General features: G+C 39.2%; 2 protein-coding genes across 2 annotated transcripts; both read left to right on the forward strand.

The window, feature by feature from the left end:
• Positions 1-78: 78 nt before the first annotated feature.
• tatdn1 (TatD DNase domain containing 1) lies at positions 79-5,360 on the forward strand. Its single transcript, XM_034704743.1, has 12 exons — positions 79-298; positions 1,843-1,908; positions 1,990-2,039; positions 2,119-2,182; positions 2,267-2,410; positions 2,551-2,593; positions 2,729-2,814; positions 2,913-2,953; positions 3,262-3,338; positions 3,903-3,973; positions 4,863-4,989; positions 5,102-5,360. The coding sequence occupies exons 1-12, from the start codon at positions 220-222 to the stop codon at positions 5,202-5,204; spliced, it is 951 nt and encodes a 316-aa protein (XP_034560634.1). The 5' UTR covers positions 79-219; the 3' UTR covers positions 5,205-5,360.
• A 1,515-nt stretch (positions 5,361-6,875) lies between these two features.
• rnf139 (ring finger protein 139) lies at positions 6,876-20,661 on the forward strand. The gene is made up of 6 exons (XM_034704647.1): positions 6,876-7,473; positions 12,460-13,115; positions 13,194-13,341; positions 13,438-13,544; positions 16,306-16,557; positions 18,290-20,661. Exons 1-6 carry the CDS (start codon positions 7,311-7,313, stop codon positions 19,073-19,075), a joined length of 2,112 nt encoding a protein of 703 aa, XP_034560538.1. The 5' UTR covers positions 6,876-7,310; the 3' UTR covers positions 19,076-20,661.
• Positions 20,662-21,555: the final 894 nt, after the last annotated feature.

Here is a 21,555-nt window from a genome sequence, read left to right on the forward strand (position 1 = left end):
GGACGTCAGTACCGTAAATACACGCAAAATGCGCAACAGAATTTAGCAGTTTAGGCTATTACAGGCCTGGATAAGCGCTTAGATGTAAGTTATGATTATCTTAAAGGAAGGTCACCAAAAAAATGTCTAGTGAGAGTTTCATGTCAGATAAGGTTAATAAAGTAGCCTTTTAAAAAGTGATTGCGCTATCTCTTCGAAGAGTTACGGTAATGTAGCATTATGGGGCTGCTGAGAGCTGCATGTGTGTTTCTTTTCAGGAGTCTCACACAAACAACCATGGCTCAACACAAATTCATTGGTAAGACATTGCTTTTATGTTTTTAAAAGCTACATTTATGCAACATAAACAATGTAGAAGATGCGTAGTGTCTCTGCTTTTTTAATATTTGCAGTAAATACACATTCATGGATGTTTTGTTAGCCTAGGAGCTAAGAGTTAGCTCTGTTAAAATGACAGCACAGCAGCAGCTGAGCAGGGAAGATGTTTTGGTGCACATCTACTTCTTTAGACAGCTTGTTATGCAGCTGCAGACACTGTGTTTAGCTGGATTCATAACCTAACCTCATCTTTATAAAGCCTTATATATGGAGGCAGCCTCACCAGAGTTTAAAGTAAGGTGGATGACTGTACTTGAAATAAGTCTAATGTGATTTCAGTTCCATAAAGTTGCAAACAAAAAGCATAAAAGTGGCAGAAACATCAAGGCTGATCATGTTTTGTGCAGTTTGTTAAGCAAGAAATGTGTATATTTGCAGTTTTTGACTCATAGTGTATGTAAAATGTGTGTTTCTTATTGTTTGATATTGTAATTGTGAATTAAATATATTTGAATAGGCTGTTGATAGGAGGATAGAGCTATTGGATGAAGTTTCTAGATTCAGAAAGATTTTTTTTAATTCAACAATTATTCATTATTAAAAAATAGGAATATACAGATATAAAATTGTATTATAGCTTTCATAATAATGTGAAAAATATTATAAATAAAGGAAAAATACAAATGTCTGTTTAAGGATGACTCAAATATGTCAAATTTGATCAAAAATAGCTGCTTCGGCTATTGCTGATATTGCTGTCATATATACATTCTTAGTTACTATTATTATTCTATTACTGATATAATAACTATTATCAATATTACTTATTATTCTCTTATCTGTTTTTGAAGATACCCTAGCTTGGATGGTGGAATATTGAATTATTCTATTTTTTATTTTTTTCTATTTATTTCTGTCTTAGTCTGAATGTTTGACCAACAATTGTTTCTGATAATCTTTCTACTGTAAAGAGCACTGTTATTGTTGTGTTAAAATGTGAAAAATCAATAAAAATCTTTTTTTTTATTTATTAAAAAATAAAAATAGCTGCTTTAAAATTATGAATATCCCTTTTTATTTATGATTTCATGCTCAGGTTACTTTTTAACTCACAAAGAGTGACATAATATTGGAAAATGCAAAAAAATAAAAAAGTTATTGCTAAATAAAAACATGTAAATCATAATTTCACTGAAATCAGAATCAGAAATACTTAATTAAAAAGAAGGAATAAAATAAGATTTAAATACAAATAAAGTAAAATAAAATAAGGATTATATAAAATATGTATAAATTAAATAAATAAAAAATAATAAAGTATATACAAAAAGAATAGTTAGAGTTAGCTGTGTACAGAAGCGCAGGGAATGAAGGAGATATATACAAATGTCCTACAGAAGAATATGTATGGATTAGTAATAACATCAGTAATAGTCAGACTAACATAACCTTTTATAACATCAACAATGAGTCATAATAAAATGCTTACTGCAGCTTTAAGAAGTTCCATCCCTCTCTCTTCAGATATCGGTGTGAACCTGACAGACCCCATGTTCAGAGGTCTCTACAGAGGGAAGCAGAAACACGACGGTGAGACACTTTTCTTCATTTGATCTGAAGGCTTTTGTTTTTAAAAGTTTGTCTGGAGTGAAGTCTTTGCTTTTCTGACAGATGACTTCGATCAGATCATCGACAGAGCGCTCACATCTGGGGTTGAAAAGGTAAGCAGAGTGTTCACCGTATATATATAAACTAATTATTAATGCAACACATGAGTAAAATGTGATGTTTTATTTCCAGTTTATGATCACAGGAGGAAACCTCGAGGACAGCAAGGAGGCCCTGAAGCTAGCAGAGAGCAGAGGTGACGTAACAGAAACATAAAAGAACATTTGATGAGTTTTCTTTCTTATCTTTGTAATTTAAGAAGCTCCCTCCTTTATTCTAGACGAGTTTTTCTGCACGGTCGGCTGCCATCCCACCCGCTGCAGTGAGTTTGAGCAGAAGGGAGAAGCTGAGTATCTCTCAGGGCTGAGGGAGCTGGTGACGGCGCACAGAGGGAAGGTGGTGGCCATCGGAGAGTGTGGACTCGGTGTGTGTTACTGATGACAGAAGTAGAAATGTGAAGATTGAATTATTTAAACATGCATCAGATGTGTCTCATTGTCCTGACTCCATAATCTGTAAATACAGTGTGTTCAATAATGAGATAAAATAAACGTCTTGTTTCAGATTTTGACCGGTTGGAATTTTGCCCGAAGGAGACTCAACTCAAGTAAGTTTCAATTTTGTTACAGCCCTGTTAAAGTCCAGTGATTCCACTTCTTCAGCATAAACACACTCCAGAAAGTGGTCATCATTCTGGTTCTCCCTGACCTCCCGTCTCTCTGTGTCGCTCTCTCTGGAACAGGTACTTTGAGAAACAGTTCGACCTGGCAGAGGAGACCAAGCTGCCCATGTTCCTGCACTGCAGAAACTCCCATCAGGAGTTCATCGGTACGTTCGTTCTCCAGAGTCCTGAGAGGCGACTTTTATACAGATCATTTTAAATTCCTGTCTTAATGTTTATTATTTATCTGTCTCTGGATCCACAGACATCATGAAGAGAAACCGAGACCGATGCGTTGGAGGAGTGGTGAGAACATTGTTCGCATTGCATGTTGGGATCCTGGAAGTGAAGATACATGTTGTAGCCCAGACTGTTCCTCCTCTGCTGCTGCAGGAAATCTGAGGGAAATTAAAGTGAAGTCAAATCCAGAAGAAGTGAAAACCCTCTGCTCTTACATGGTGGTTGAAATAGCGTCAAAAACAGCACGATAACTGAAACTAACTCACTTTAATTTGCATCCAAACTTTGTTGTTTTACCAAAAACGTAGTGTAGTATGCAGAGAGTTGACAGAGAAGTGAATACACTGGAGTGATTTGGCTGAGTTTTATTCCAGGTCCATTCATTTGACGGGTCTGCAGAAGACGCTGCTGCACTCATCGACCTGGATCTTTATATCGGCATTAATGGATGGTGAGAGAACCCTCCTCCTCTCCTCTCCTCCTCCTCCCCTCCTCTCCTCAAAGACTTGGGCTTCAACCTTACCATAAAAAAAACAACTGTCTCTATTTTCTGAATACTAAATTGAATCTAGGCCCTCATGAGCTGAACTAAATTCCAAAGATTTAACTCCTGATTCGATGCAGCCTTGTTTCCTTTCAGGTCAAAGTTTAGCTTGGTAAAACTTTGCACTGCAGATATATGAACGACCAACCTGCAAAAACTTTAGTGATTTAAACTAGTCATTTGCTGTTGTTAGAAATAAGGAAGTCATTGTAGTGATTGCAGTTTACTTGTTTATAATGTTGTAAAACTGGCCTCCACTTGCTTGTGGTTATAAAACACTCATCATGCTTATATTTAAAAACCTTAAAATAAAAAAATCCAATCAACTTATTTTAATTTTAGGAATTAGACCACCTTCACTCATATTTCTCCCTAACACCCCTCTGAAAAAAATATACTTCCTTTATTAAGTGGTAAGTGTGAACAAAACTACAGCTTCAATGTTGTTTTTTATCATTATTTATTTTTCAGTTCCTTGAAAACAGAAGCCAATATTGAAGCGATGAAGTCCGTCCCATCTGAGAGACTCATGATAGAAACAGGTGAGTGAGAGCCGGTTTGATGGACTCATCAAGATTATGACAAAACAGGAAGACTTAATATAAAAAGAAGAAATGACATTAGAGTATTGTTTGTTTTTAACCACATACAGCAAAAAGGTCCTGATATTCCTGTAGTTTAGCTCCAGAATTACAGTTTTACAACATTTTCAATTTAAGCTAGGTGGTTAATAAAATTCTAATCCAAGCTGTCTGTATTTTTAAATTGTATTAATTAATGAATTAATTTCTTTATTCATGTATTTATTTATGTACTCATTTATTTATTTACCTACTTACTTATTTATTGATGTGTTTATTTATTTATTTGTTCAATTATTTAGGTATTTATTTACCTACTTACTTACTTATCAATTAATTAATTAATTGATAATGATAATTGATTCATGTATTTATTTACTTACTTACTTTACTTATTGACTTATTTATTCATTTATTTATTTATTATTTCAAGTTTTCACTTATTTACTCATTAATTTATTTACTTATGTATTTTTTCATTCATTTATTTATTTATAAATGTATTTATTTTATGTATTAATTTAGTTATTTATTCATTTATTTCTTTATTATTTCAAGTTTTCATATATTTATTTACTTATTCATTTATTTACTTATTCATGTATTTCTTCATTCATTCATTTATTTATTTATAAATGTATGTATTTTATGTATTAATTTAGTTATTTATTCATTTATTCATATATTAATGTATTTACTTACTTACTTATTTAATTACTTGCTTACTTATTCATTTATTTATTTATTTATTTATGTATTTATTTATTTATTTATTTATTTATGTATTATTTGTTAAGTCTTTTTTCCTTGTTAAATGTGTTATGCATCATACCGTCATGCTCCTCCTCAGATGCTCCATGGTGTGGTGTGAAAAACACCCACGCAGGCTCCAAACACGTCAAAACTACGTTTCCCACGAAGAAGAAATGGGAGGCCGGGCACTGTCTGAAGGACAGGAACGAGCCCTGTCACATCATGTAAGTCATAGAGACAGTGACATATTTAATCCATGACCCACTCATGCTGTTGTTGTTCTTTAATTGTATCTTTCTAATTTACTTCTCTCTCTTCGTTTCTCGTCTCTTCAAGACAAGTTCTGGAGGTGATGGCAGCAGCGAGGGAAGAGGATCCACTGGCGCTGGCTAACACAATCTACAACAACACCATCAGAGTGTTTTTCAGCTCTAGTTGATGAAGAACAAAGTTAAACCTTCTTGAATTGTAATGTTTAGGCCTTATTTTACCTCCAAACCTGATGGACGCTCATTTAAAGTGGGGCTTCTGGATGGTAAAACTCTCCCATTGCCAATTAAAAAAATAATCTAAATAACAACTTCTTTAAAAAAGAGTACATTTTGTTATTTTCTGTTTATTATGTGCCTTTGAATTCAGTTTTCCCTCCTGGCTGCATACATTAAATTATAACACTTAAGTCTGTCTTAATTTCACCGATATATTTGAACTTATAGGTTTTATTTGCTTTTATACCATCAATATTCAACTTTTTTATTAGGCTATTAGGCTAAACAGGGACATCAGTTGTCATGAAACTTGATAAAAATAAACTACTCAAAAGGGAAAATTGCTTGTGCATTTTTTTTTATTGTTTACATAAATAACGTAGTAGAAACAGTGCAGGTTCAAGTTTGATTTTTTTGTCTAAGATTGTATGTACCTCTTTTCTAACGTTTTTCCAGAACCGTGCTATTATAGGACACTGCCATATTAGGTGAAAGTAAGTTCCCACCCCCTTCTGACATTTCTTACAGAGTGGAGATATATTAGAGCTGCAGTTATTTAGAAATTGAGGTGTGAGTTGGAATCCTATGGAGGATTCGGTACTGGCTTTCCTTTAGACGATTAGATGTAAAGATTTTATTTGATATTGAGAATAACTTTGACCACTCTTTACGACTTGGTTGGATTTTGAGGTCCTTCTCCCACGTGCTGGTGATTTTATCAATGCTATATTGATCAAGGGATTGCAACTTCTGATAAAAAAGAGCAATAACCTTTTTAGAAATATTTGGAGTTAGTGAAAATGTGTCAAAGTTGTTAACCCTCCTGATATGTTTGTTTCTTAGGGACAGCAATAATGTTCCTGGGCCAACTTGACTCGGGGCATATTTAATAATTCAAAAGTGTCCCAAAAAAACAAAAAATCCAGATACATTTTTTAAAAATCTCATTATTAACTCCATTACTAACCATTTAAATCAATATTTAGTGCACTGGTGTTCTTTAATTCTCACAGATCATAGTTCAACAAGGATAATTAACTCTTTTTTCATACATTAGAAAGTGATTGGGGTGAACTATGTCACACAGTTGCAAAGAAACATTTAGTATTTGACACTTCTGATCCCTTTTAGCCTCCACTTTGACTGCAGGGTCAAATTTACCCACGAACAGTATCTCTTTAATATAAACATGCAGGGGGGGCTGCAAATGTGTGAAATCAACTATTTTCATTTTCAATAATTAAATCAAGCAGAAGAAGTTTCATAGTAAAAATTACTTTTAACATTTTTTTTTTTTTTAAACTTTGAAACGGGTCAATTTGACCCGCAACATAACAGGAGGGTTAAAATTAGGTTTCTAACCTTACTATACTCAGTCTTTTTAATTATTCTAAATACTATAACTCAATGTACAAATTTCCTGTCAATAATAGGAGGTCCATCTGAATACATTCGAAATCAGACAGAAATGAAATCACAAAAATAATAAAATAAATTATTTTTTTGAGAGAGAGTTTTTACACACGGGATCCAGAAAGATCACTTCTATATTTTTTAAGCAATTTATTTGCTGAATTAAATTAATAATAATAAAAAGAATGCATAATTTCATGTTAACACCGGAAGTCACGTGATTGTTGACACCAACTGCCACCCAAGTTTAACGTTCTCCTCTGTTTCTCGTTAAAGCTGCTGTTTTTGTGTCAGTTAAAGCCCAGAAAGGCGTTTGAATTACATTTTAATGAATGTCTGTTAAATTGTGAAAATAAATTCAGAGTTTTTTCCAGTTTTATTTGTAATTTTAATAAGTTTTGATGAGATCTCCGAGGAGTAACGGTTGGTGGCGGTAACACTCCGAATGACAGCAACCCGAATTGAAACAGTAGAAGAAGAAGCAACAGGAGGTTGAGCTGGTGAACAACATGGCGGACGACAGCAGGTTCACCGCCATCAAGTAAACACTGGGCCAAGCGGAACCAGAGACGACTACTAACTCTTTTAATGTTACATGGATAGCCCAGACTCCCCAGGACTGTGAGGCCTCCACTGAAGCCTGCATGGCGTCCACCCAAGCCCGGATAGGCCAGCAGGCCTTAGCGGTGCTGGATGTGGCTCTGCGAGTTCCTTGTATCTTTATTATCGACGCCATTTTTAACTCCTACTACGACCCTGGTTCGGGGTGGGCCGGTGTCATGGGGAAGGTGCTGGTCAGAGTCACAGGTATGTATTTCTAAAGTCCTGTTCTGCTGTGAATAGCACCTGAACTGACAGCTAGCTAGCTTGCTGCCACCTAGCCGTGACGTCCACCAGCAGTGTGAAGTTATGTCACCTGTCAGAGCGACTTAAAGCCGATTTAGACTTCAGCAGTGATATCCATACAAGCCAGGTTTGTCTGACACAGTGCTTAACCAGTGTGCCTCCAACCTTTCCCAGTTAGAGACTCGTTACCTGGCAGCTTACGTCAGGTAAATTCAGGAAAGTGTTGTGGAACATTTGGTATCCCTGCTGAGTTCAGACGGAAGTCCTTAAGTAGCCATGAAAGAAACATTCTGGGCGCCCTGCATGTTGCCTGTCAAAATTAGCATCTTTGACCACAGTTACTGTAATTTATTTATATTTATTTACTTTAAAACACATGTATAAACATCACCTTGATCCTTTAAAGTTATTGTCATGTCTGAACCAGGAGTCTTGAATATCAAATATTCGATTAATCATTTAGTAATACAAAATGTAATAGTTCATGTGACTGTTAACTCATCTTTTAAGTCAGTTTTTTAACTAGCACCTGGTTGTAATGTGGCACATCAGTCAGACACTAGTTATTGAGTATCTGAAAGCCATATCCATACGTATAACATATCTAACTAGCATATCTACAACAACTTTACACTCATTATTATGTCTGAGGCGGGGAGACTATTAGAATAATCAACGAATAGTAAGCAGTGACCATTGAATAGTATATCTGCTTGAAATGCCCATCACTATGTCAACATAACTTTACTTAAATATTAGAATAACAGTGAAAAAATACCTGATAGCAAATGTCCTAAACTCAGCTGACTGCCACAGAAAACATCTTATTTCATTTCATTTCCTTACCCTGGAAATAGGATAAGTTTTGTAGGTTAGAAGTCTGGCCAGAGATTGTCACATCAGCAAATAGTCCTGAGACTTTAATGACAGGTCTCTTATCTTAATATCTCATTGAGCAGCAACTTTAACCTCAGTACTTGTACTTGAAAAACACAGGAGGTGATTCACATGTGTTGTTCATAAGGGCACTCTTAAGAACTGGTGGGCAGGGGGCCACATCATCAGTTGTGTTGTTGGTCTCTGGATCATTGGATGTGTCGGCCTTTAACACTAGACACCCCTTCTGCTTAAGTCATACCCACTGGCTGCTTCTGACACTGATCTGATGGTCAGCTTCAGAGTCCATCCATGGCATGACTATTAACTCATCTTTTAATGTCAATTTTTCTCAAATGTTTTAACTAGCACCTGGTTGTAATGTGGCACAGCAGTCAGACACTAGTTATTGAGTATCTGTAAGCCATATTCATAGTAGAACATATCTAACTAGCATGTCTACAACAACTTTACACTCATTATTATGTCTGAGGCGGGGAGACTATTCGAATAATTGATGAATATTAAGCAGTGTCTGTCGAGTAGTATATCTGCTTGAAATGCCCATCACTATTTCATCATAACATTCTCAATATTTTAGGATAATATTGGAAAAAATACCATCTTTTTAATGACCCAAACCCCAAAACACGAATATATTCAGCTGGCTGTCACAGAAAACAGAACATATTTAATTTCTCAATTCCCAAACCGCTGAGTGTGAGGGATACTTACCCTGGAAATAAGATTAGTTTTGTAGGTTAGAAGTCTGGCAAGAGACTGTCACATCAGCAAATAGTCCTGAGACTTTAATGATAGGTCTCTTATCTTAATATCTCACTGAACAGCAACTTTAACGTCAGATCTGTCTTATAATCTAATCACAACAGATGAAAGCTCACTATCCTTTCATCAGGAACAGTGTTGTAAAGTGTTTGTTGTGAAATCTTGCAGTTCTTAGTTTTGGAAAACACAAGATGTGACTCACAAGTTTTGTTCATAAGGGCACTCTTAAGAACTGGTGGGCGGGGGGGGCACATCATCAGTCTTGTGTCGGTCTCTGGATCATTGGATGTGTCGGCCTTTAACACTAGACACCCCTTCTGCTTAAGTCATACCCACTGGCTGCTTCTGACACTGATGTGATGGTCTGCTTCAGAGTCCGTCCATGGCTTCCCAAATCTCTCCAAAAGTCTGACGGTGGAGAGCGCACCACAAGTCCTCTGCATCCCACCTCCACCGGGTAGACTTTGGTGTTCCAACCACATTGTTTCACTTCTGCCGCCAAGTCTGCGGCTCGTTGATAGTTAGTTCAACAATGTAAACCACCTTCAGCGCAGGGGATCAAAGTACCAGGTCTGGCCTAAGGTTGGTGGGGGCTATTTCAGGTGGAAAGGTTAACTGCTGCCCGATATCCACCCCCATCTTCCAGTCACGGGCCCTGCTTAGGTGGAGCGAATTTCAGGCCTTTCCTGTCCACCTTGGATGAATGACATTTTTTATTAATTTTTTTTAAGGCCAGGTTCTTGAGGACCTGATTGCACCTCCAGGTATTCTGGGCCGGCCTTGAGTGAGGCTGACCTTACACCCTGACATGATGTGTTTTTACAAGTATTGTACAGCAAGATTTTTTAATAAGATGCATCGTATGTTATTAAGACAAAAGTCAGCAGAGACATGAAGATTTATTCTTCTTGTTTAAAGCTGCTGTGAGGAACTTTTGTTTTGTATCGATTCTGGCTCCCCCTTGTGGAAAAAGTGATGCCTCTTATCTCTTGTCCTAAACATGTAAAAGTAGTGTTTTCAACAAAAACCTCATCCTGTTGTCTTTTGACAGTCAACTTTATCAGGCATGTGATTATTTTCCATGAAACATTAAAATAAAGGCTGCTTCTGAAGCGAGATGTCCATCATCTGGTCTGACACCTACCCCCCGGTTTCAGGCATTAGAAATGACAACAGAGAAGGTGTCAGTGTTGCTGCTGATGGACTTGTTTGCTATTGAAGGCCATAAAGAGGCATCGGTATCATTTTGAGTCTGTTTCTCAGCCAGTTCAAAACTCCTCACAGGGCCTTTAAGTAATCATGAAATACATTGAATGCTGTCTTGTTGGATTTTTGAAGTCGTGCACCTTTTAGTTCTCATTCTTTTCACGCTTGGCAGGCTGAACTTAAGCCGTGGAGTTCACCGAGTAAACAGACTGTTTTCATTCCCCTGCTGAAGCTAAGCTCTTTGAGAAGTGTCGAGTCATGAGAAGAAAACTCGCCTCAGTCAAACAACTATAAAGTTACATAACGCGCCGTCCGTGCCATCTCAGAACCTTTGACCGGTCTAGTACAAGTAAAAGTCCTCCCGGTGCGTGGAAAGAGCTCAGACTCTCAGACCGGCAAGGGGCCAAATAAGGTGCTTTAAAAGTGGGTCAACCAGCAGTGTTAGTGCTGTGTTACTAAAACCCAGTGAGGGTGCAGAAAACCAGGAATGTTTTTCCAGGAATAAAAACATGAAAACAGTGAAGGTCATTCCCCTCAGAGTGTGTAGATGTTGACCTCTGAATACACACGATTAGAGGTTAATATTAAACTTGATTAAAGCCTCACAGTTAGAGGTAAACATGCTCAGGCGGAGGAGGTGAAGGGAGTCATTTGGGTTTAGTTACCTGAACTACCAAGCTCTAAACACCCTCAGTTACTTTGTTTGAATGCTTGTTGTTCACTATATTTAAAAACACTCACCGCAAATAAAAAACTTATAATAAAACACTTTAAAAAATAGTTTAAAAAACACCAAATAATACAAAAAGAGTAATTTAAAAATCCAATAAAAGAACAGACAGAGACAGAGACCACACAACTATCATGCTGGGTTAAAAGCCAAGGAGTAATAATATCTTTTAAGACAGGATTTAAATGTTGGAGACAATCTAACATGGAGGTGGAGTTTGTTCCACAGTTTGGGGGTCACTGCTGAGAAGGCACAGCCACCACTGCATGTTGTCCGCCATCGTTGTTATTGTGAGGGGAAGTTCGCGCTAGCGGGCTCGAGTGGTGGGAAAACAAACTGGGGCTGAGTTGGTTTGCAAGTTGAACCAGCTCTGGCTTTTATTTTATTTATTTTATTTATTTTATTTATTTTATTTATTTTATTTATTTTATTTATTTTTGTTTATTTTATTTATTTTTGTTTATTTTTGTATTTTATTTTATTTATTTGTTTTGCTTTTTTATTTTTGGATTTTATTTTATTTATTTTTTTGTTTTTGTTTTTTGCATTTATTTTTGGATTTTATTTAATTTATTGTTTTTTAATTTTGTTTTGTATTATTATTATTATTATTTTGTGTATTTATTTATTATTATCTTTTATTTATTAATTTTAATTTTTTTTATTTTTGTATTTAATTTTGTTTTATTTTTCTGCATTTATTTTTGTATTTTATTTAATTTTTTTTTATTATTATTATTTTTTTATTATTATTATTTTTTGTATTTATTTATTATTATCTTTCTTTTGCATTTATTTTTGTATTTTATTGTATTTTATATTATTCCTTCATATTAATATCTAACTTTCTTACATACTGTTTATCAGAGCTCTGTGACGCCAGAATATCCCTCCCGGGATAAATAAAGTATTTCTGATTCTGATTCTGAACCAGGGCAAGCACTAGACCGGATATACAACCAGATTCACATTGGCCAAAAAGCGGTTACTGTGTTGGCGTGACTCAGTGTTTCATTTCTGATTGGTTAGATATTTATTTTGTCATCAATATCCAAGTTAACCCCGCCCACTTTAACCTAGCGTCAGAAAGTTATCAAAAACTAGCCTGATAATATTTCAAAACTGGATTAAAGTTCAGTTCTAATATTTTAAATATAGATGATAGTTTGTACATGTGACTATAAATATCATAGGTGGAATGTTGATTTGGGTTACCAGAGGCTTTAAAGGTGGATTCTAGTCTTTCTAAAAATCTGTGTTGCATATTTCAAGGTCTAAATGAAGAGGACACATTCAGACCCTCCTGTCAGTGAGTCCTCCTCCTAACTGTGTCTCCGTAATCCCCCCAGGCGTCCTCATCTCCAGCGTGGTGCTGCTGCTCTCCCAGAAAGCCTTGTTCAAGTTCTACACCCTCTTCTGTGCCGTCCTGCTCGGGATGGCGGCGGTCCTCTTCAACTACTACGCCACCTCTCACATAGACTTCTACAGCGCCTACTACAAAGCGGCGCTGGGCTTCAGGTTGATGCCCAGGAACGGGCCGACGCTGTGGCTCGGCATGGCCGCGGTCCAGCTTGTTTTCGGCATCGGATACGTGTTCCTGCTCAACCTCCAGTCGCTGTTTGCCGCGCTGGTGGTCCTGGACATTATGATCCCTCTGTGGGGGCTGATGATCGAGCTCCCGGCGGACGTAAGACAGATGGTGGCCGTGTTTTCGGGTCTTGCGTTGGCTCTGAACACGGCCGTGTGCCTGGCCATGAGGCTCAAATGGTTCTACTACTCGTGCCGGTACGTGTACCTGCTCGTGCGGCACATGTACAGGATCTACGGGCTGCAGCTGCTGCTAGAGGACACGTGGAAGAGGATCAGGTTCCCAGATGTGCTGCGAGTGTTCTGGCTGACTCGGGTCACTGCGCAGGCGTTGATCCTGGTCTACGTGGTGCGAGCGGTGAGGAGGGAGAGCGGTGATGCGACAGGCGGTGCCACAGACGGGAGCTCGGACTCGCAGGTGAGTCTGCGATTGTAAAAACAAAGGAAGTTATACGTGACGTTAGCATGTCTTAACGTGTGACTGTGCTGCATTCAGGGTTACCTCCTGAGCTGGGACGTTTTCTGGGATCTGACGAGTAACCTGATCATCTCCGGCTGCGACTCCACCCTAACAGTGCTGGGGATGAGCGCCGTGATCTCCTCTGTGGCGCACTACCTCGGCCTCAGCATCCTGGCCTTCATAGGTGATGCTCAGAAGAGACTCAGACTTTTAGAATCATCACGCAGCGTCTGAGAAAAGCTTTTGAGAGTTGATGTTTTGTCTTGTTTTCACTCTTCAGGTTCCACAGAGGAAGAGGATAAGCGTTTAGGCTTTGTAGCTCCTGTTCTGTTCTTCATCCTGGCTCTGCAGACCGGCCTCAGCAGCCTGGACCCTGAGGAACGCCTGGTATGTCAAAGCAGAATATACACCTCCCACACCTTCAGATGATTGACGGATTAATCACTGAGGCGCGTTTAATAAGAGGACATTTTTTAACCCTTTCCTCCCTTGTTTTAACAAAGACTCCTCAAAGTAAGGGCGGGAATCACCTGGTGACTCACGATACGAATGCTGAACGTGTCTGATTGGTAGATTAACTGCAGTGTTTTTATTCCGCCCTCCGTCCACAATAACATCACACACATCTTTGATTCTCTTGATTTCTCTTTCTTTCATTAGTTTTTATTTGTTCTATCTTTTTTGTATGTGTGTGTACTTTTCAAAAGAAGAAGCTGTGATTCTCTTGATTTAGCAGCTTGTAACAGTAGTCTTCTCTCAGCCCACCGTGAATGCGTCTCTCCTCCCGGTGTTCCGGTTTTAAAAGTGACCCTGTAAACTGGAGACCTTCAGCTGAACGTGTCAGTGTTTGTGGAGTTTACACAGCTGTTGAAACACAGAGGGAGTTCCTGGGAATGCAAACTAGTTTAGTTTTTATTAAGATTTCAAAATATCCTCATCAGATATTTAATGATGGTCTAAAGACGTTTATGAGGGATGCATCCGGCTGAGAGTCTCCAGTTAACAGGGTCGCTGTTTAAACCAAAACACCGGCCGATCTCTGCGATCACGGCTTTTTGAGTTCAAAAGGATTTTAAAGCCGTGTTGAAACGTCTTTGCTACTCGCGCTTATCTCCTCTCACGTGTTGATTCAGTAAATCCATCTGTGATGAAATATAGCACCATCTAAAACAGACCAGCTGAGTCTCTTCATGCTAACAGGCTAACTGTTGTGTTGCTCATAATGATACCTGCCTGTCCGTCTGCTTCTATGGTGTCATCTGTGGTGAATGAAAAAAAGAGAGAAAGGAAAAGGGAATGAAGGAAAGAAAGAAAGGAAAGGAATGAAAGAAGGAAAGAAAGAAAAAGGAATGAACGAAAGAAAGAAAGAAAGGAAAAAGGAATGAAAGAAAGAAAGAAAGAAGGAAAGGAAAAGGGAATGAAAGAAAGAAGGAAAGGAAAATGGAATGAAAGAAAGAAAGAAGGAAAGGTAATGAAAGAAAGGAAGAAGGAAAGGAAAAAGGAATGAAAGAAAGAAAGAAGGAAAGGAAAAGGGAAAGAAAGAAAGGAAAAGGAAAGAAAGAAAGGAAAGGAAAAAGGAATGAAAGAAAGAAATAAGGAAAGGAAAAGGAAAAGAAAGAAAGGAAAGAAAGAAAGGAAAGGAATAAAAGAAGGAAAGAAAGGAAAAGGAATGAACGAAAGAAAGAAAGAAAGGAAAAAGGAATGAAAGAAAGAAAGAAGGAAAGGAAAAGGGAATGAAAGAAAGAAGGAAAGGAAAATGGAATGAAAGAAAGAAAGAAGGAAAGGAAAAAGGAATGAAAGAAAGAAAGAAGGAAAGGTAATGAAAGAAAGAAGGAAAGGAAAAAGGAAAGACAGAAAGGAAAAATGAAAGAAAGAAAGAAGGAAAGACAGAAAGGAAAAAGGAAAGAAAGAAAGGAAAAAGGAATGAAAGAAGGAAAGAAAGAAAGAAAGAAAGGAAAATGGTGTCATCTGTGATGAATGGCATTCCTCTTTGTTTTACTGCCCTCTACTGGTCTGGTGGTGTTGTTTACTGTTTTTCCCTCCTGCACAATCTACCCGGGACTTCAGCCCGCGGTTGAAACGCAGACAACAATGGGGGGCACAGGAACCTTTTAGTTCAGGGGGAAGTAGTTCTGGGGGCTAAAAGACCCCGGAACTCTTGGTCCAAATGCACCTGAATGAGTTTTTAAGCAGCTGAGAAACAGACTGAAACTTATTCTGCTGCCTCTTTATGACCTTCAAAAGCAAACAAGACCATCAAAAACCACAACAACACTGATACCTTCTCTGTTGTCAGTTTTAATGCCTTAAACCGCTCTGAGGGGGGTCGGTGTCAGACCAGATGATTGACATCTCGTTTTCATGGAGAATAATCACATTGACAGAGCGCTGGATGAGGTTTTTGTTGAAACACTACTTTTGCATGTACACATCAAGAGAGAAGAGGTATTACTTTGTCCACAAGGGGGCGCCAAAATCGACGTAAATCAAAAGTTACTCACTGCAGCTTTAAAATATCGAGCCCCTCGTTGATTGATCATTTCACACAAGTCAGGACGACGGGGGTTTATTCTTCATCACAGTTGGTGCAGTTGAAAGTAAGAGGCGGTCTCTGACTGTTCAAGCTTTTATCGTAGTGAGCGGAGAGGTTACAGGAGACAAGGGTGCCAGAGAGGTTTCAAAGGTCCCTGGCCAGCCGGACTTGAACTCGTCCCTGAGCCAAGGAGGATTAAAGTTTCACTTTTACTTTTAATAGGGTTTAGAAAGTTCAAACGTCAGGGCGGCATCACATCACGGATCCTCCTGTTCTACATTTTGAATCCGAGTGTTTTCTCATGTCACAACGCTGCTTCTTCAACTTCAACTTCAGGTATCTGAAGAACACATGACGTGCTTACGTTAGCAGCAACCCAGTTTTCATTTTGAGCTCATTAAATGTGAAGCAGCTCTTCCTTTGTTTCTGCAACTGCATCGTCGAAAGTTTCAGTGACTTGCAGGCGTCTTTGCACCACAGGTTTAATGTGTACACCTGCAGAACATGTCCCACTGTTTGTGTCAAGTTTCTGTCTAAACAGATGAAACTTTAAAATCTCCTCAGCTCAGAATCAAACCCTCAGAGTCTGTAACATTCCCTCTCCTCGCTCCGCAGGTCCGCCTGAGCCGCAACATGTGCCTTCTGCTGACGGCCATCCTGCACTTCATCCACGGCATGACCGACCCCGTCCTGATGTCGCTCAGCGCCTCCCACGTCTCCTCTTTCCGCCGCCATTTCCCCGTGCTGCTGGTGTCCACGGCGCTCTTCGTGCTCCCCGTGGTGCTCAGCTACGCCCTGTGGCACCACTACGCCCTCAACACCTGGCTCTTCGCCGTCACGGCGTTCTGCGTGGAGCTCTGCCTGAAGGTGAGGACGGAGAAGTTACTGCCTCATGATGCTGGTACTCGTAGCACTCTGGTCTTCTTTGAGTTTTATTATCATCACCCTCAAGGGAGCAGCTAGGGACAAAGCTGACCCAACAGGACCAGAGAATCAGGATCAGACTGCGTAGATACGGCTGTATGCTCAGATGTGCAAGTCAGCAGTCTGCAGTCCGGCTGCTTCGTGTGAGCGAGGCGCGGCGAGCTGTTTTTGGAGATAAACCAAAGAAGATACGAGGAACTTTGAGAGGGTTTTTTTCAAGGATAAAGTCACCATGTGAAGGGAACGAAACCTCAAGCCTTCAAGAGAAAAGTCCAGCTGTAGGAGATAAAAGGAGGCTAGAGGTGATGGACTATCTTTGTGGGGTGTCGGTCAGGACACGCAGGCAGGAATTTAGTTCACTTGTTTATTGTAGGTACAGGAACATCAACAGGCAGGAAATTGTTATTATGTGTGTGTGTGGTCTAGGGGTGAGCCCGACTAAGGGTTTGCTTAGTTGAATCTGATTCATCAGATTTTGCCCATAGTCGACGAATAGTGGAATGTTTGTTGTTTTTCCTTATTGACCCAAAGTCTGCATGATGGTGACCGCATGACAATATTACACATAACCCTTTACAATTAAGAGACTCAGAGCTTAAAGTAAAAGGGACAACAGAATATTATAAGTATAAAACTTAGATTTTTTAAATCTATATTGCAAAAACAACGAGGTGATGAAGGAGAGAAAACTCAAATAAGGCCACCATCAGTTAAACATGGAACAACGCTCCACTATAGAATAAAGAATCAGGAGATATTTAAACAGTGTTCACACAGCAGAGAGCAGCACTGCAGAGGGTAGTTTGTCCAACTTAAGACTAAACATTTGTATAATGTTCAAAATCAAACCTGAACCAGCTAAAGGGTTTTTAAATCTCTTAACAGAACCTTTTAAAACAGTCTTTCATCGCGTCTTTGTCCGCTTGAGTCTTTTCAAATTGTACGTGAGGAAAACCATCGTGTGTACGGGCAGAAGTGTGCTCCTGTCTTTGTTGACTGTAAATCCTGTCTTTGAGAATATCCTCTCTGATGGTGTGGAGGTGGATGGGATGCTGTGGATTGTTTTTGAGGCTTCAGACAGCTTTGGGTATCCCTCCTGGTTCTTTTGGCCCCGTACAGTTTTTGTGTGGTCCGGTAATCCTTGATCTCACAGCCCTCTTCATGAAGCTGCTCCTCATCTTCATCACTAGTTTTTAGGATCAACTGAAGTTTTATTTCCTGACATTTTGAGAAACTATGAACGTAGAAAGATTTAAAGGCCAGCTTAGGTACGTCTGCTCCACAGGTCCTGCTAAATGGGAGAGTCCACCTTTAATTACCAGGGGAGATTTAATTACCACTTTAAGGAGATTTAACACTTCAAGAGCTGTTCTCAGAATTACATTAAATAAGTCTATATTTATATCAAAATAGGATATATGAGACACTATTTTTACAGGAAACAGGAAAATAATGTAAAATTAGACATTGAGCACCCCCATGGTTTGAATGGAATGATCCACGTTTCATGTGCAAATATTCAACTATGAGATTGGCAGTCGACTAAGACTCGTTAGAACCAATCGTCGACTATTTGGGGTCACCCCTAGTTAGAACTCCAGAGGGAGTTCACACCAGCCTTTGTCAGATCCTTCTAATAAATAATAACTTGTCTCCTTCGCTGTCCCTCCTCCAGGTGGTGGTGTCTCTGACCGTCTACGGCCTCTTCATGGCGGACGGATTCTCCAACGTCCTGTGGGAGAAGCTGGACGACTACGTCTACTACGTCCGCTCCACGGGAAACATCATCGAGTTCCTGTTCGGCGTCATCATGTTCGGAAACGGCGCCTACACCATGATGTTCGAGTCGGGCAGCAAGATCCGCGCCTGCATGATGTGCCTGCACGCCTACTTCAACATCTACCTGCAGGCCAAGAACGGCTGGAAGACCTTCATCAACCGCCGCACCGCCGTGAAGAAGATCAACTCGCTGCCGGAGGTGCGCGGCGACCAGCTGCGGGACATCGAGGACGTGTGCGCGATCTGCTACCAGGAGTTCTCCACGTCGGCCCGCATCACGCCGTGCCACCACTACTTCCACGCCCTGTGCCTGAGGAAGTGGCTCTACATCCAGGACACGTGCCCCATGTGCCACCAGAGAGTCTACGTGGAGGAGGAGAGCCGGGACAGAGCCGCCTTCTCCAACAACAACGGGGGGTACGCGGCGCCGCAGGACGACGCCGACGCAGCCCCGCCGGAACCCGGGGACGACCGGCACGGGGAGCCGGACGGGGAGCCGCTGCCCGACAGACCCGCGGCCGGCTTCCAGGCCGCGGGGGGCGGAGCCGGGGAGCTGGAGAACGAGCTCCTGGAGGACAACGACAGCATAGAGTACGATGAGGACGAGTGGGGGACGCAGAACGGCAGCACACCCATAGAAGAGGACTATATCAACGACGACACAGACTCCACAGAGGACTGACCCAGAGATCTATAGAAGAGAATAAACATATATCTTTATTATATTTAAGTTAAAAAGAATTCTAAAACTTCAGCATCTTAATTTGCTCTTGAAAAATCGTCAGGGATGTCTTTCTGTTTCTTCTTCGTTCGTTTGATTTTTGAGTTTGTTTTTACTCTTAAGGGCTCGTGGAGGAGTAACTGCTGCTCTCATTCTTTGTGTGTGTGTGTGCGTGAGTGTGATTGTGTGTGTGTGTGTGTGTGCTCGGGCTGCATGATGTAGACCAAAAAGCTCATACTGTTCTTTTATCTTTTAATCGAATCCTAAAGATCTGAATACTCCACCTCAGTGAATCAAACAGAGTTATTTTCCTGTTTAGCATTACAGAAAGGGTTAAAATCACTGAGGAGGAATATATTTAAACAAACTTGAAAAATATTTTGTATTTAAAAAAAAGTGAGAATAACTTTGGGAAGGATAAAGTAGAGCTTTCACTTAAAGTGCCACGTTTAATCATTAAAGAAAATCAGAGGAGGATGTATTTTTGAAGCATTTTGGATTAAAGCTGCAAGCTGAAACACTCAAAACACAGAATTCATTTTAGTCTCAAGTGTTTTTGATCAATTCAGAAGGTCTGAGCTTGAAATAACGATGCAGAAGAGTTCAGAAACATTTTCTTGTTTTTGTTTTTTTCTGCAGAAAACATGCAAGAGACGATTTGGGTTTAAAACTTGAAACTTCAGCAGATAATTTTCAGAATTCATCAGAGGCAAAATGAAGAATCTGATGATTAAAGTGCCATGTTTAATAATTTAAAAAAAATCCAAGAAGGAAGATTTTTTTGAAGCATTTTCAAGTTGAATCTCTCAAAATGCAGAATTCATGTTAGTCTGAAACCTGACCGTGATAAAAGATCGACTTAATCCTCAAAATGCACGATGAAAACAAACATCCTCCCTCCTTCAAACTTTGAGTTTTGTCACTTCTGCAGCCCCGGTGAAAATATGTGCGAGTGTAAGAATCTGTGCAATCATACGAGCGTGTGTGTGTGTGTGTGAGTGTGTGTGAGTGTGTGTGTGCCTGCCGACACGTAATGTGCTTAGACGATGTCTTAAAGAAGCAGTTCATGTTCCCTTGTGGTTTTGTCTGGCGAGGGAAACGCTGGTGGGTTTGTTGGAGACAGAAATGTTGAGGAAGCGAAGTGAAGCTTTTAATCCGTCTGCAGGTCCAGAGTCAGGAGAGGAGGGGTTTTTGATGCTTCGGTTTAACACGTTGAATCAACCTCCTCAAAGTCTGACTGAACCCTCTCCAATCCTGACCTGCAGACTGGTCTGGGCTCAACAGTTCTGTCCTTGACTAACTCAAACAGAATATCTGTGAACTTCTGAGGGAGAGAAGGAGAGAGAGAGAGAGAGAGAGTGAAGCAGTTTTCTATGGACTCAGAGAAAAACAGAGAGGTGTGTCTGAAAAAGAAAAAATGACTTGCTACTGTAATCACTGATATACCTCTATCATAACTTACTACTGGTCTCTTGTGTGACCTCGCTTACATTTGTGTACATTATTGTACATATAATAAAACAACAACATGCACACTTTCTCCGTTAGGATAAGAGAAGAGTTTATTTTCAGTTTTTTTTTTTCTTTAATAACTAAACTTTCTAAACTTAAATCACAGACATCAGTATTTAGTTTGGTGAGGAGACGCTGGTGTGAAAACAGACTCTTTAATAAGGAGACCGTACAGTCAGTACAACTCTGCATTTGTCCTGTCAGTAGTTCTACTCGCTCAGATTCTTCTTCAGACCTCCATGACTCCACCTTTCTCCACCACTCCTCCGGTCTCAGGACGCCGCTGCTGAGCGTGACGAGCCGGTGAAGGGTTTTTGATAAATTCAGAAGAGTCGAGAACAGGACAGATCTTTTCTTGTTTTTGATGTGAGGGTCATGTGAAGATTTGGGTTTAAACTTGAATTTTTTCAGACAGAAAATAAAGAATTTGATGATTAAAAAAAAGTATTACATTTAGGTTAAAATACTGAAATTAAAGGGTTTTCTTGTGGTAATCATGCAAGAGAAGATGTCAGGGTCACGCATGAGGATTTGGGTTTAAACTTGAAACTTTTTTTATCACAGGCAAATTAAAGAATTTGATCATTTAAAAAAGTATTAATTTTAAGTTAAAATACTGAAATTAAAGGTATTTTTGCAGGATTTGAAAAAAGTCAGGATTCTTTCGTTAATCTCAAAAAGTAATGCAGGATTAAAAAAAGTCAGAATTCTTGAATCTCAAAAATGTAATGTTTTTTGAAGGATTAAAAAAAGTCAGGATTATTTCGTTAATTTCAGAAAAATACATTTTTAATGCAGGATTAAAAATAAGTCAGGATTCTTTCTTTAATCTATAAAATTCAGTTTTTTTGCAGAACTAAAAAAAAATCTGGATTTTTTTGTTAATCTAAGAAATTTAAGTTTTTGCAGGATTAAAAAAAAATCAGAAT

This window comes from Notolabrus celidotus, chromosome 16, assembly GCF_009762535.1.
Source record: "Notolabrus celidotus isolate fNotCel1 chromosome 16, fNotCel1.pri, whole genome shotgun sequence".
In the NCBI taxonomy this organism is placed as follows: Eukaryota; Metazoa; Chordata; class Actinopteri; order Labriformes; family Labridae; genus Notolabrus; species Notolabrus celidotus.